Source organism: Arachis ipaensis, chromosome B9 (genome assembly GCF_059453495.1).
Source record: "Arachis ipaensis isolate K30076 ecotype BB chromosome B9, ASM5945349v1, whole genome shotgun sequence".
In the NCBI taxonomy this organism is placed as follows: Eukaryota; Viridiplantae; Streptophyta; class Magnoliopsida; order Fabales; family Fabaceae; genus Arachis; species Arachis ipaensis.
Genome location: NC_142444.1, coordinates 7,895,833 through 7,911,190, shown reverse-complemented (window position 1 = coordinate 7,911,190; position 15,358 = coordinate 7,895,833). Strand labels below are relative to the sequence as shown.

General features: G+C 30.8%; 2 protein-coding genes across 2 annotated transcripts; one reads left to right on the top strand and one right to left on the bottom strand.

Moving 5' to 3' along the window:
* Positions 1 to 880: 880 nt before the first annotated feature.
* On the top strand, positions 881 to 5,623 carry LOC107616984 (receptor-like serine/threonine-protein kinase ALE2). The gene is made up of 9 exons (XM_016318829.3): positions 881 to 1,462; positions 1,883 to 2,185; positions 2,303 to 2,416; positions 2,745 to 2,855; positions 2,967 to 3,338; positions 3,428 to 3,715; positions 3,842 to 4,234; positions 4,365 to 4,608; positions 4,709 to 5,623. The coding sequence occupies exons 1-9, from the start codon at positions 1,387 to 1,389 to the stop codon at positions 5,382 to 5,384; spliced, it is 2,577 nt and encodes an 858-aa protein (XP_016174315.1). The 5' UTR covers positions 881 to 1,386; the 3' UTR covers positions 5,385 to 5,623.
* Positions 5,624 to 5,646: 23 nt separating this feature from the next.
* LOC107616985 (protein HOTHEAD) lies at positions 5,647 to 14,898 on the bottom strand. Its single transcript, XM_016318830.3, has 6 exons — positions 14,602 to 14,898; positions 13,905 to 14,286; positions 8,763 to 9,073; positions 7,621 to 8,006; positions 6,309 to 6,877; positions 5,647 to 5,917 (listed from the first exon to the last, which is right to left on the bottom strand). Exons 1-6 carry the CDS (start codon positions 14,678 to 14,680, stop codon positions 5,869 to 5,871), a joined length of 1,776 nt encoding a protein of 591 aa, XP_016174316.1. The 5' UTR covers positions 14,681 to 14,898; the 3' UTR covers positions 5,647 to 5,868.
* Between the last annotated feature and the right edge of the window lie 460 nt (positions 14,899 to 15,358).

Below are 15,358 nucleotides of genomic sequence, written 5' to 3'. Positions count from 1 at the left end.
AAAGTTGTTGGATATAAATGGTCATAAAAACTTCAATTCTCTAATTTAACTTTTTATTGTGACGGGCGATAAAAATAAGGATTCATTGAAAGAAAAAAAAATTGCACCGTAAAATTTGATTAAAACCTTATAAACTATATAAAATCAATTGAAAATTAAACAGTGAAAGTATAATTGAGAACCTAGAGTAATTAAACCTTTTTCATTTAATCAAAAGATTTATAAATATAAAATTAATTTTTTGGGACCTACTTATACAATATATGTGTGTGTGTCTAAAATAAAAACATGTCAAATCATGTAGTGTAATACTGTAATTTATTTATTTTTAAGCGTATGACTTGTGATATATAACTAATCTTCATAGTTAACAACACCATCAAAACGTTCTTAGTGCATCAAATTTAACTTGATGTGTAATTACTAATGAGGAATGTTAGGGCCAGCAACTTTTGTGATTTGTAGTCATCAAATAGCCATCAATGATGGTTTTAATGGTGTGAGATTGATATGAGATTTCATCCAATGGCTCACTTTTCTTTGCTGGTTACATGCTGGCCAAAATTTAACAAAGTTGCTGGCCCCTAGACTTTTCCATTACTAATTATTAACCATTCCTCTTAGATATAAAGCACCACCCATACAAACATTAAAATGTACAATTATTGCTTAAAGAATATAGGGATAAAAGAAAAAAGAAAAAGAGAAGAAAAGAAAAGAAAAGAACAAAGGTCTAAGAAATATTAATTTAATTGAATGCAAAGTTGAAAACTAACTAACTTTCAACTTTTCAAACTAATAGTGGATTAATTAAGATATCTAATCCCAATATCCCACCAACAATGCCTTGTGTGTGTGAAATCATTGCCTGGATAAAACTGAAAAGAAAGTCAAGCACTATCAATTTTTTAATTCAATCACTCTCTTACTTTTAGGCCTATGCACTTGCTTCTAACTTCTTTCTCTCTCTCAATCAAGATGCAAATAAGCACAAACAAACATTCAAGCCATAAGTCCAACCCCACCAACTCTCTTCTTATGAAAGTGTTCACTGTGTTTTTTTCCTGCTTCAACAGTGGAGCCTGTGTATTTCTGTGCTTTTTGGTTTCATCTGATCTTCGATTTTTGTCTCAGACACAACAATGAAACCTCTTCTTTCACAACTCTCATGTCTCCAAGTCTTATTGTAGCCTTAGTTTTGAGCAAAAGAAAAGTAAAAAAGGATGAAATAATAAACTCACTTTTTTTTTTTAATTCTCTTATGGCTGTAATACAATTTTTGCTTCTAGTTCCACCAAATTCTGTTCCAATTTTTGTTGTTGTTCTTGGATTGGTGGTGAAGGGTAAGAGAATTCATGATTGATCTACAATTTCACTTGGAAGGAAATGGGGTTGAAGCTGATTCTGCTGCTGATTAAGCTACATTTAGTGCTCAGCACTCAACAGCTTCATGAATATGAAGGTATGAGCAATAATTTGAGGTGTTCTACAATGAAAATGTTATATTGTTCAGAATTATATTCCTACTTAGGATTTTGTTAATGAAAATTTAACAAATGAGAATTTAGTCACAAACTTGTATTTGAGGTTTATACATAAGGTTTACATTATTATTAATTGTAGTTACAATAATCATTACAGATGTTATATCTTGCTTTGTTAATTTTGGTGGATCTTTCTAGACATGATCCCCTGTCATATCCACAATTTATTTTCTCTCTGCTTTCGCGGGCCAAAAGTAGAAATTCTGATGAACAAACCTCTCAGAACTGTTTATAAAATCAGTAATTTTTGGTTAACTTAGTTTATAGTTGATATGTTCCTCTCTAGGAAAGTTGATGCCAAAATTATGCTAAATTAGGATTTATGTTTCCATTTGTAGCCACCAATCCACACCATTCAAGAGCAAGTACTCAGTTTAGTATTGCAATCCCACCATTGAAATCAACTTCTGGAGTTTCCAAAAGCACTGCACATGCTCCTTCAAAATCATCTTCCAGTATTCCTGAAAGTATTGCAATGCCACCTTCTAAGCCAATTCAAAGAACTCATGGAAGGAAATGGACACATAGTTCTATGGATTCTCCAATATCACATTATAAGCATCACTATTCGAGAAAAAGGTCCGGCAACCTGACCCCTGCGCCGGCCTATCCAATCCATCCTCCTGCTTACAGCTATCAAGGTTTGATTCTCTGGCTGAAAAGCTTTACATAAAAGTACTACTCAATCATTACATATTTGAACATTAAAGTGTAAAATTTAATCTTATTTCTTGTGTGAAATTCTATTAAAAGTATAGGTCCTTCAGTCTCCAAGTTGCAGCCTCCATTCTCTTCACCAAAGAACAAGGATTTTCGCGCACCTGCACCTTCACTGGCACCATCACCAGCGATTATGTCAAGCCACCTTAACGGTATAAAATATTTTTTTCCAAAACATATGTTGTTTTGACCAAATTGGTATATTGGAAACTTAATTATATAGATCCATTGTGGCCAAATCCATGAATTTTTCAATTACCAATTTAGTCAAAGAGATCTTTATTTAAAAGCGAGCTAGTAATATATTTTATGTAGATCAAGCTCATCTAAAGTGAGGAAATTGGTAAAGTAACTCGATAGGGGGACTCATAGAAGTTACAAGTAGATCAACTTCCTTACTTTCGAGGATCTTTATCCATTTCATGTACTTTGGTTTTTTTTATTAGAATCTAACTGTTGGTTATATCCATTGTTCATCAGTGCCCTCTCATTCACCTAGAATTGCACCTCTGAGTTCATCATTGAAGAAGACTAAGGCACAGCCACCAGCTGCATATTCTTTTGTTCTGCCACCTCCACCTCCTAATAAGGGTAATCTGAACTTAACCCGAAACTTCATAAGCTTTTTTTTTGTTACTTCTTTATTAATCATCTCAAGAAATCTATGTGATGTTGAATATTGATCGTCCTAGCTACTTGTAGATTGTTTGTCCATGACTTGCTCTGATCCCTTGACATACACGCCACCCGGTTCGCCTTGTGGTTGTGTATTGCCTCTTCAAGTAAAACTCCAAATCGGCATTGCAATATCCAAGTTTTTCCCTTTGGTTTCAAAGCTTGCTGAGGAAGTTGCAGCCGGTCTTTCGCTGAATCGCAGCCAAGTTCGCATTGTAGGAGCTGATGCTGCTAATCTACAACTAGAGAAAACCAATGTTCTCATAAACTTGGTACCAACAGGAGTAAAATTCAATGACACCACTGCTTTCTCCATATATCAGAAACTCTGGCACAAGAAGGTTCTTAGGCATGCTTCACTCTTTGGTGCTTATGAAGTTCTCTATGTCCAATACCCAGGTTATACAATTCTTACAAGTTTATTAGTATATTATATGTATTATGTTTGCCTTCATTTCCAAAATTTTCTGGTTCTGTCACTGATGCAGGTCTTCCACCATCGCCACCTTCCGCGTCCAATGGTATAGACAATGGGCCATATATCAGTGGTGATAACAATGGAACAATAATGAAACCTTTAGGAGTAGATGTCTCAAGGAAGACAAAAGGAGAGAGTAATAATGGAAGAATGATTGTTGTAATTGTATTGTCATCAGTTACTGCTTTTGTTATATTCATTGGACTTGCTTGGCTTTGTTTGTTGAAGTACAGATCCTGTGTCATCAAACCGGAACAAGGTCCAGATGTTTTGATTTCACCCTCTTCAAAACTATCTGGTTAGTCCAATTCAGATACAGGATCAAGAAAAATATTGATTTCTATAAGTTAATCTTAGTATCATGAAATTCTTCAACTTTGGTTGTTCATTGTGAACATAAATAACTAGATTTACACTTAAACAGGTACTCCTACAGAATTAGCTCATGGGAAAATGCAAAGTTCAGGATCAATGTCCTTCAATTCAGGGTCAATAACATACACAGGAGCTGCTAAGATATTTTCATTGAATGAGTTAGAGAAAGCAACAAATAACTTTGATTCTTCAAGAATATTAGGAGAAGGTGGCTTTGGTCTTGTATACAAGGGAATTCTAAATGATGGGAGGGATGTAGCAGTGAAGATCCTTAAAAGAGACGATCAGCGTGGTGGTCGCGAGTTCTTGGCAGAAGTTGAGATGCTTAGCCGGCTGCACCATAGAAATTTAGTTACATTGTTAGGTATCTGCATAGAGAGAAAGACCCGGTGCCTAGTCTATGAACTAGTCCCTAATGGGAGTGTGGAATCTCACCTGCATGGTAAACAAGCATCACTCTTCAACTTTTTAATCTGAATAATGATATATCCTCCTAAATCATCATCATCCAAGATTCAAGATAAGTGTTTCTGTTCTGATAATGGCTTTTTGGATGCTTTCTATCTTCTCAGGTGCTGACAAGGAAACTAGTCCACTAGATTGGAATTCGAGAATGAAGATTGCGCTTGGTGCAGCTAGGGGATTGGCTTATCTTCATGAGGATTCAAATCCATGTGTCATACACAGGGATTTCAAGTCCAGCAACATCTTGTTAGAAGATGACTTTACACCAAAAGTTTCGGATTTTGGATTGGCTAGAACGGCATTAGAGGAGGGAAACAAGCATATCTCCACCCATGTTATGGGAACATTTGGGTAATACTAAATCTTGATTTTTAACTCTTAAGAGGTACTTCAACATTTCTTTCCATTCCTCAAGATGAAAACTTATCCCATTTACATGTTGATTTTGCAGATACTTGGCTCCTGAATATGCAATGACAGGCCACCTTCTTGTAAAGAGTGATGTATACAGCTATGGAGTAGTACTACTTGAGCTCCTAACAGGAAGAAAGCCTGTGGATTTTTCACAACCACCAGGCCAAGAAAACCTTGTTACTTGGGCTCGTCCGCTTCTAACAAGTAAGGAGGGCTTAGAGATGATCATAGATCCTGTTGTAAAGCCTAGCATTCCTGCTGACACAATGTTAAAAGTCGCAGCGATTGCATCCATGTGTGTGCAGCCAGAAGTGTCTCAAAGACCATTCATGGGAGAAGTAGTTCAAGCCTTGAAGCTAGTATGCAATGAATTTGAGGAAACAAGTGATGTCAGATCAAGGAGTTTTCAAGAAGGAAGTCTCCTAACTGACATGGAAGTGAAATTGTCCGGTGTTTCGGACGAGGGGGAAGACTTTTCTGGGTATCATACCCCGGTGTATGGCTACCAATCCGGCGAGGAAAAGGTAGCATTATCAGCAACAGATTTGCTCAGTACTTCAGGCCAAGAATTTGAGTCTTTCAGGAGGCATTCTTCTTCAGGGCCTTTGACTAGTGGAAGGAAAATAAAGTTCTGGCAAAAGTTGAGAAGCATGTCCAGAGGAAGCACCAGTGAGCATGGATTTTCAACTAAACTAAGGCCTGGATCCCATTAAAACTGTTTCAATCTTGACTACATTATTCTGAGTACAGATTCTGATGAGAGTGGACATGTATTTATTACTTTGTTGAAAAAAAAATGGCAATTTTTGCCAGAAAGACTTGCATGTTCTTTTAGCACATTTAATGTGTGCTTTGAGAATATTTATAGTCACTCATTTTAATTTATGATGTTTGTAAATTTTGTAAAAAAAATGAAGGATGAGTGATTGTAAAGCAGCCACATTTTCAGAAAGAGCTGTTTTAAGAATTTATGGATTTTCAGCAAATTTCCATTTAGGATAACCTTTTCATCCACAAAAAGTCATGAAGCCATGACCTTCTTGATTAACAGTTCCACTGTTTTACAAAACATTACACAAATAAACTACTTTAGCTTAGCTTCCAATCCTATAACTAACACTCTTTTTTTTCCCTCCCTAATCTGCAAGATAGCTGCTCTCATCTTCACACTGCACACTTTACTTTTCCTCCTCATATTCAAGCCAATTTCCCCAACCTATCTCTCAAAATCTTCAATCCCATGTACCTGTCACACACAAGTAGATACCAACATGTAAATATTAGCATCATAACTTCCCTATTTAGATTCATGAAATGTCTTAGATGCACCAAGTTAAAGTTGGTTGTACATGATTCACCAAAATAAACCACTGATATAGATATAATAAAAATTGTTGATAAAAGTTACATTAAGATCTATATCATTGGATCATCTAGATGCATGATGCACCAAGTTTAACTAAGTATATCATTAGCATTATCTTTAAATGCAACATAATGTTTATTATGATCACATTTAAAGTCTCAAGACAGAAATACAGAGATACAAAAGTTGTTTTCTATATTTTGATCATACAAAATAGGAGACAAATTTTCTTAGTCTCAATATCTCTGTATTATGATCTCTATGTACATACCTGCCCATCATCATAACAGTAGCTTGAGGATTTGTTCCTGGAGACTCATCAAATGTTGATCCATCAACCACTCTCAGCTTATCAACACCAAGAACCTTATGATCAGAACTAACAACCTTCCCAACATGGCAACCACCATGGTAGTGCCAAATTGTGATCACAGTATCTTTGCAAAACTGCTCCAAAGACTTAGTATCATTGGCATGTCTTGGTACAAGGTTAACACTGGCCTTAACACTGAGGTTAAGAAGTTTCTCTGTAGTTTCTCTGTTACACAGAGTGTAGTTTGTGAAGTGTTGAGACTGAACTACCTTTGTAGCAAGCTTGATCCCTTCGACGCAGCGATGGAGATCGTAGGGGTGGCTGAAGTAGTTGAAGGTGACAGAAGGGTTGTCATTGACATTTGTGTTGACCAATTTGAGGTCACCTACTGACCAAGGATTTGCAACCTTTGATAATATGAAACCTCCTCTGAATGCTTCAACTGGTATGTCTTTCTTGTTCTTGATAAAGGCTTGAACTGCTTCTTGTGATCTTTGCTTTGGAGGGATTGTAGAGAGTTGTCCAATCTGGTTGTTCATGCAAAAATTGGCACAAAAAAAGAAAAAAAAAATGAATGTTAATGCATGGTGTTCTTGAGATCATGGAACTTAGATAGGAGAGGAGAAAATATAGACCCAAGATATATGAATAAATAGACATAACAATGTGTTTATAATAGAGAAATTTGAACTCTAAAAAATAATCATGTAAAAATAAGTTCAAACTAATATTAAGAGAGATTCTGTCACATTATAAAAAATAAGATAGGTTAAAATACAACACAAATTTCAAAATATTTTTTTATTTCTAAAACAAGAAAATTAAAATATAAAAAAGATAGTTCGGTGCACAAGCATTTCGCGTTAACGCAGAGTCCGAAAAAAAACACACTTAAAAAATGTAATATATGTAAACTAATCTAATAATTATATCAGTGGCTAGTTCAATAACTTGAATCCGTGATAACACAACTTAACTATTATTCTAAAGCAAAATAATTTAAATATATTAAATCCAACTTGATGAATCATGTATTGAGATACAATGACCTATAAATGTATAAAAATATATAAAACAGCTTAAAAAAAAAAAAGAATAATGGAGGTAGTGGCTTGTGCTTTTTGGACACAATTATGTTGTTAATGGCAGGAAGTTACATGGCCTAATTAACTTCTAAGGGTTCGAATGTGATCCACAATATTCATATATTCACATTATGTGTAAATTTATGATTTATATTAAGTGAAATATAACATAATAATGCATATACCTCAGGTGAGACAATGCCATGGTGCCAATGAATGCTATTTGGGGACTGACTAAACCCACTGCTAGCCTCAATATAAACACCCAACTTGGTAATACCAACAGTTTCAATGAGTGACTGATGAACTTCCCTGTTTGAAGGAACAAAGATTGTGTTCATTGGATTATCAACCATTCCTTTACCAACAAAAGGGTTGTCATGTACAACTGAGATGTTCAATTTCTCTAGCTCTGGTTTTGGTCCAATTCCACTTAGCATTAGCAATTGAGGTGTACCAATTGCACCACTTGATACTATCACTTCGCTTTCTTTATCATTTCCAATTATTGCTTCATGCCGTTTCCCATTTTCATCTTCGAATATTACACCTACTGCTTTTGGTCTTTTTCCTGCAAACGTTTTATTAGCATTATTATATTATCATACATTATTAACATTATTATTAGTCATGTAATGAAATTAAATTATAGGGACCTAGCTATATAAAACTCTCTATACAACATAGAAACTTGATTACAACACTTACCGACTAAAAAAATATAAAAATTTAATTGTAAATTAAATAAAACTACAAACACAATTTTAAATAATTTAGACTTGGTTTCTCTAAAATTTTTCTTAGAAATGTGCACTTCACTTTGATTGTATTTACTTTCAAAAGTAGAATAAAATAAAATACTAAAAACATGATACCACAACAAAAATAAAAATTAGCGTTTAGTATTTTATTTGGTAATAAATTAAATATAAAATAAATTATAAAGAGTTTAATTTACTTTATTTATTTTAATTTTTTGGAAAAATCTAGAAAAAATAAAAAATATAATTATAAAAAATTAATAAAAATAATAAAAAAATTTAGGGTCTCAGTCTCTCAGAATATAATATATTTTAAAATTATTTTTCATGTTAAATATAATTTTATGTCTCTATGTCTTTGTTTTATTGTTGTGAAGATACATTTTGTGTTTAATAAATAAAAAAGATTATGCATTTATATTTATAATTTAAAAAAATTAAAAAAATTTTGAAAATATTTAAAAAATAATTTCTAAGATCAGTTTGTGTTTATGAAAATAAAAAATCTAATATATTTAAGTAGAATTATTTAGAGAAAATTATGATGATGAGTCATATGAACCTACCTTTTGTATCAAAAACAATTTTTTGGACAGTTGCATATATCAAAACAGTAAGTTTTTGAGGGTTGGCAGAAGCAAGCAATTCAGCAGCAGTGTGACGGCGTCCAAATCTATCAAAAATGGTTCCACCAAGCTTAGTTCCATATATATGATCATATGTGAATCCATTGAATGGTGACACCCCTGAATCTAAGAGGCTGTCCCTCACTGCTCTTTGATATGATGAAAACGTTGGCCTGTGAACTATTTGCTTCTCAATCCATGGATATGATTCATTCACTAGCTTTGGATCCCACCCAACTTTCTCTATAAACCTGCATCATTAACACTAATATTATTGCATGCTAATAAATAATAAATGTTCATTAAGGGCAACCATATATATTACAATAGAGATGATGAACGGGTATTGTTTCATGTATAAGTAATTTCATATACCGAAATATTTGGTAACTAAAAAAAAATTAATAAAAAATATTAATGAATATTAAATAAGATAAATTCTGAATTTTTTTTATTATTTTCTAGCATTACCGTTTTATATATTACTACTTCTATTTTTAATATAATATGATTTAATAAGTATATAAAAGCGAGTTTTTTTTTTTTATCAAAGATAGGGAGATTCGAATTCGCAACTTGTGAGTATAGAGAGACTATATCATTTGAACTATAACTCATTGACATATAAATGTGAGTTTAATTGGTATTAAAAGTTGGAATCATACTATTTGAAATTGTATTTAGTTATTGAGATATGGCATAAATACATAATTAAATTAAAAGACAAAAAATTGTGTTTGTTGATCTATTTTTACTTTAAAAGATAAAACAATATAAGATATTTATATTCTAAAATGTACTACTATTTTATAGTTATCTCTCTATTTTTAAACATATCTTTTCATTCTCTGTCTTTATATTTATGTAATATTAATTCCATCTATTAAACATATAGCTTAAGGATGATAAAAATATGTCTTAATACATAGATGTTAATAAACATGTGTGTGTTTAACTACCATTTCCTTCTGTCTCATCACTAATAATTTAAAGATTCGTTTTCATATTTCAGATACTTTTAATTTTAAAATAATTTTTGAGTAATATGCTAGGAAATTAATATTATATGAGTTGCTAAATAAATTTAATAATTTTTATTAAATTTTAATTTCATATATTTTTTTATTTGAGTTTTAGATATTTTTATTTTTAAGAGTTTTGAATAATTTTTTTATATTAAATGTTAATTATAATATGATATTGACCGTATAATATTAGCTTTCAATAAATTATTATTATTATTAATAAAAACACGTGACAAGCTCTTAACCACACACCATAAGGATACTGAGCCCTTGAAATTACAGAAGGTACTACTGTAATCCTCTAGAATTAATTAGTGCAACACTGCAACATAGACCAAGTAAAAAATATATTTAAAAAAATACTAACTGGTGCATGATTTTGTTGTCACGGTCACGAATCCAAAAAAATTTTACAGTAAAGATAAAAATATAATAAAATATATATATATATTGCTTTTCATAATATCCAATAAATTAAAAATTAATTTATTATTAATTTGAGTTCTATTTAAGATTCTATTAACCAATAAATTGTTACACATACTAGACAAAATTTAAACTTTCAAAAATTGTTTAAAGCTCTAGAAATTGAAGATGATTGATAATAGAAAAAGTATTAAAATTAAGCAATTATAGCATTGTGCCTATCCACTGTCTTTAACTAAAGCCTTAACTTTAAGAAATGCTATTTTGTTTTAAATTTGGATCCTCTAAATTTTAAATTTTCACTTTAGAGAATAAAGTAAGATCTCGCATTATTGAATATTTTCTCTCTCATATTTTCTCTTGATCTTACCTATAAAATAAATGGTGATAAATCATACTTTATCCTTTAAAGTAAATTTCAAAATTTAAAAGATCCAAATCCTTCTATTTTACTTTATTTCTTTTATCAACCTGTCAAAATATGTCACCCACATGGATTAACTTAACTAATATAAGTAAATTTGTATTATCTATTGTTTTTACTTTACTACCCCCCTAAAAAAACAAAACCCCCAGGCCAAAATAAAGAAAACACACATAAATTCACATTAAGTTCATCTTTACAAGTAAATAGAAAAAGGATTCCATATATTATGAGTTTATGACATAAGGTCAAGGATAAAGATATCCAAAACTTAGTATTTTTTCCCAAATCTTAACAGATTTTGAACGAGACTATATCTAAAAGAAACAAAGACATTTGGAAAATACTATATAAAACAATAAAATAAAATAAAACAGAATCTAACCACTGTACATAATTAGTATTGAGTAGTAATTTTTAATTGTTTATATTAAAATTAAAAAGATTGTTTGCGATGATATGAGAAATAGATTACACACTAACCATATATAAATTATGATTTAGTCATTTAACGTTGGCAAAATTTTAGTTACCTCATGGCCTTAAAAAACACTCATTATAATGCACTAAAATTTCAAACTAAGAGAAGCGGTAAAAAATAATCTTCCATTGATCCCTTTACAGTTAACTAACAGCCTTAGTTTTTACATCTTACATTATTAATCTCATGTATATCGTCTAAGCCATTTATTTCAGTCAAAGATCGCAAAATAGATATGAGAAAACTTGGTTATTATTAGCTTCGGAAAAGACTAGAGACATGATACACAAATGAATGGCCTACATCAATTGGAAATGGCATGTGTCAATAATTATTACTCTTTAGTCTTACCAACCACTATAAAACCAAATAAAGTGATGTAATTGTTATTACTCCATCACCATCATGTGTAGCATTTTATTTGGGTATCATGTACTCAAAAAATTAAAATCATCATGTGTAGCATTTTAAAGACTAGCAAGAATGTAGTTTCTTCTTCTGATCATTTAAAAGTTTGGTAAGTTCACAAGAACATAAACTTTTTTTTTTCTCATTAAATGAAGATTAAGTTTACCTTTGTATGTTTTTCATGTGCGTGTGTGTACTATATTACAAAATTAAATAGCTCGTGGGATATAGTTTCTTTCACTTGTGAAAAAAATTAGAAGGATGAACAAAAAGCAATTATGATGTAAATAAATATTTCAAACAATAAGATGATATATAACAAGTTAGCACTACTTATTACTTTTTGAAATTTTCTTCTAACTTATGTTATCACCCTTTTTTGTGTGCTTTTAACTTTTTGTCACTTTTATATATTCTTTCTAATTAAGTTAATCATTTACCTAAGGATTGAGCACCTTAATTACTTTTACCAAAAAAAAGAAGATTCCTTGTAAAATGAAAGTATTGTTCTCTTTCCATATATATCTGACAATAACCCCACCTAATAATCACTTCCATCACATAAAATAGGGTTGCGTTTCAAAGGACCACAAAGACTCAAAGAGTTCCCACCAAAAATATAAAGAAAAATAAAGGACCACAAGGAGCATTTAATTGATAATTAAGAACTGAGGAAGAGGAAATTCCATGAAAAGAAGATGTAGTAGCCATAAATGTTATAAATATGAGAGGGTCACTATGAACAATATTTCAATCTTAATAGCCTTAAACAATTTCAATCCAATGATGTAACTGCTTTTTTAGTTAAGACCAATTTTCTTCAAACATGTTCTAGCCTAGGCCTATATATAGCTAGCTACATTATTTTGTTTACATTTTTTTAAAGTTGGTACATGATAATTTTGTACCCTAATTTCTCTACCATAATTATATATACCAGTGAACTAATAGAGTTCTCTTAGTAACAGATTTTGATTTTTATGGATACATATTTGAACATGAGTATTTTTGAAAAAAAAAATTGCATTAAAATCTCTTTCAATTTCCACTATAGTAAATTTTTAAATAATGTCATAATAAAGAGACATAGAATGTCAATAGTACTACCTCCATATTTTATTATTAAGTTTAAATTAAATAGAATAATTCAAGAGAAAGGAGAAGAGGAGAAAAATATTGTAGGCTTATTTAAAGGTTAAAATGAATATCTTGCTGGATAAAATAGTCTAAAATTGATTTTAACCAAAATATAAAGTCCAACAAGCACATAACAAGTTAACAACAGTTGAAAATTTTTCCCCCTTGAAAAGTAACTTTCCATTTGTGGAAGGGAAAATAGACATTTAAGAAGTTGTTGGAATCTTTATGCAGTATTAAAATCCTTCACGTGTAATTCCATTAATTAGTTGTTATCCATGAGAAGTGCACTTACAAGCAAAATCCAATAAATAAAAAAAATTACTTATAAATATAGAGTAATATTACACATCAAAATTTTTTTATGAACTAAATTTAACTAAGTTAAATAATAAGATTTAGTATAATATTATTTATAATTGATTTTTGTTGATGTTAGACCAACTTAATTGGACTTCATTAGTAAAACTACTTAAATGTATAATAATATTCATAAAATTATTAATACGAAGATTTGCAGAAAATAATTAAGAATATTAAAAAAAGAATTTTAACAATAAATTAAACAAATACATAATTATGATACACTTCCACATCATACATGACACACCATAGTGTATTCTAAGAGGGAAACAACAACAATGGGACATATTTTCTAGGAAAGGAAAATTTAAAGAAAGGGATATTCCAAATTTTAGCTCTACCGTTCTTCTATTTTCCTTTGACAATTTTTTTTTTTTTTTTGTCTTCAATCTTTACGAAAAAGAAAGTTATTAATATAAAAAAATAATAAAATTTTATTACTCTCACTGTCATAATACAATATCTTTAAGAAGCAGAAAATTTTAAAAAATAGAAATAGAAATCAAACAAGGTCCAATGATCCATAATCAAGATTAAAAAAAAAACGAAATTGAAAATAAGAAAAAAAACAAGAGTATGAAAAAAAATTGTGAATAGAGAATGATACAAAAGAACCTTTGGTAGTGTTGGATTGACCACAAAATCTAATTAAAATTAAATTTTTTTTGTATATTTACCATTTTGCCTTCCAATTCAATTTTTTTTTATTTTGAAAATTTATCTCTATATTTATATATTTTCTCTCTAATTAAATTCTAAATCCTAAATTCTGCTTAACAAAATCCCAATAATATAAAATTGAAGCCACAGAGAGTTACCTTGAGCTAGCTCTAGTGTAGAATCCAGCATTGATAGAGCTTCCACCACCCAAAACCCTTGCCCTTGCATTCAAAACACCATCCTCTGACTTGAAGTATTGTGAAGCTGAGGTTGCTGACGTGTCTGCCAATGTAATGTGGAAGTTTTCTAAGAATGACACATTTGGGTTTGTGAATGGAACACCCCCTCTTTCCAGCAACAGAACACTGAACTTCTGTGACAATGTTGTTGCTAAAGGACACCCTGCTGTTCCACCACCGATTATTATGTAGTCATACCCATTGTTGTTTGTTGGTGCTGAGATTGATGGTGTTGATGATGGGAATGTGCTTGCTTTTCTTATAAACGGGTACCTATATGCATTCAATTTCTCTTGTTTTCCTGCCAGAATTGGAAAATATTTGATATTTTATTTGTTACTGTCATTTTTTAGTATTGTCAAAAAAAAAAACTGTTGAAAATTTAATTTATGTTAAAAAATTATAGGGAAATAGTGTATTACACAAGATTTTTATTTTGATATTTTGAGACAACGAACAGAACCCAGAAATTACCATTTGCAAACTAAAAAAAATGACATTAAAAACAGTTGAATATATATGAAGAGAAGTGTATAATAAACTGGCTTGAAGATATAGAAATTAAGGAGAAAATTGAAGAGTATTGAGGAGAAATGGAGAATGATGTAAAGAAAACCTTGAGAAGGAGGTAGAAAGTTGAAGAGGCAGAAAGCGTAGGAGAAGAAGAAGATTTTGACTGCACCAATTGAAGCCATTGGAGAATCTGAGTGTCTCAGTGAAAGAAAGCTTCTTCTTACACAGTCCTATAAGTGGCTTCCTCTGGTTGGTCTTGTTTTGTGTGTATCATCATACATCTCTCATGTATATAAATACATGAAATAAAATTAATACCCCCAACCATACCATGAGATTAAGATAAAGATCGATAATAATAATAGAGTGATTAAAAGTCCTTCTCTGACACAAATACAACGAGGCATGAAAGACAGAGATGAACTGTGTTTAACAATAAATTATTAAAATAATATCTAAAATATTATCACGTTGACAAAATGAATTTTAAGAACAAATATTTTTTTTTTTTGTCCCATAAAGAATTTAAATGTCTATTATAAATTTTATATCTTTTAGGGCAAATCACAATAATAAACCAAGGGAAGCAAAATTTTACACAAATCCGCCAAACCAAAATCTGTTTCATGAATCCACCAATGCACATTTATATGTAGTTCGAACCAGCTTGATTCGAACTCCATTTCTACATTGGTTTGAATTATACACAAACACACGCATACACTAATTCGAACCATGCTGGTTCGAATTATGTAGAAATGGAGTTCGAATCAGGCTGGTTCGAACTACATATAAATGTACATTGGTGGATTCATAAAACAGATTTTGGTTTGGCAGATTTGTGTAAAATTTTACTCCCT

Bases quoted from the DNA above. Each gene is read 5' to 3' on its own strand.
- LOC107616985 (XM_016318830.3), bottom strand. From the start codon at position 14,680: ATGGCTTCAATTGGTGCAGTCAAAATCTTCTTCTTCTCCTACGCTTTC. The intron at 8,007-8,762 runs GTAGGTTCATAT...AAACGTTTGCAG, and splicing joins AATTGTTTTTGATACAAAAG to GAAAAAGACCAAAAGCAGTA. The intron at 5,918-6,308 runs GTATGTACATAG...TGTGTGTGACAG, and splicing joins ACTGTTATGATGATGGGCAG to GTACATGGGATTGAAGATTT.
- LOC107616984 (XM_016318829.3), top strand. From the start codon at position 1,387: ATGGGGTTGAAGCTGATTCTGCTGCTGATTAAGCTACATTTAGTGCTC. The intron at 2,856-2,966 runs GTAATCTGAACT...AGCTACTTGTAG, and splicing joins ACCTCCACCTCCTAATAAGG to ATTGTTTGTCCATGACTTGC. The intron at 3,716-3,841 runs GTTAGTCCAATT...ACACTTAAACAG, and splicing joins ACCCTCTTCAAAACTATCTG to GTACTCCTACAGAATTAGCT.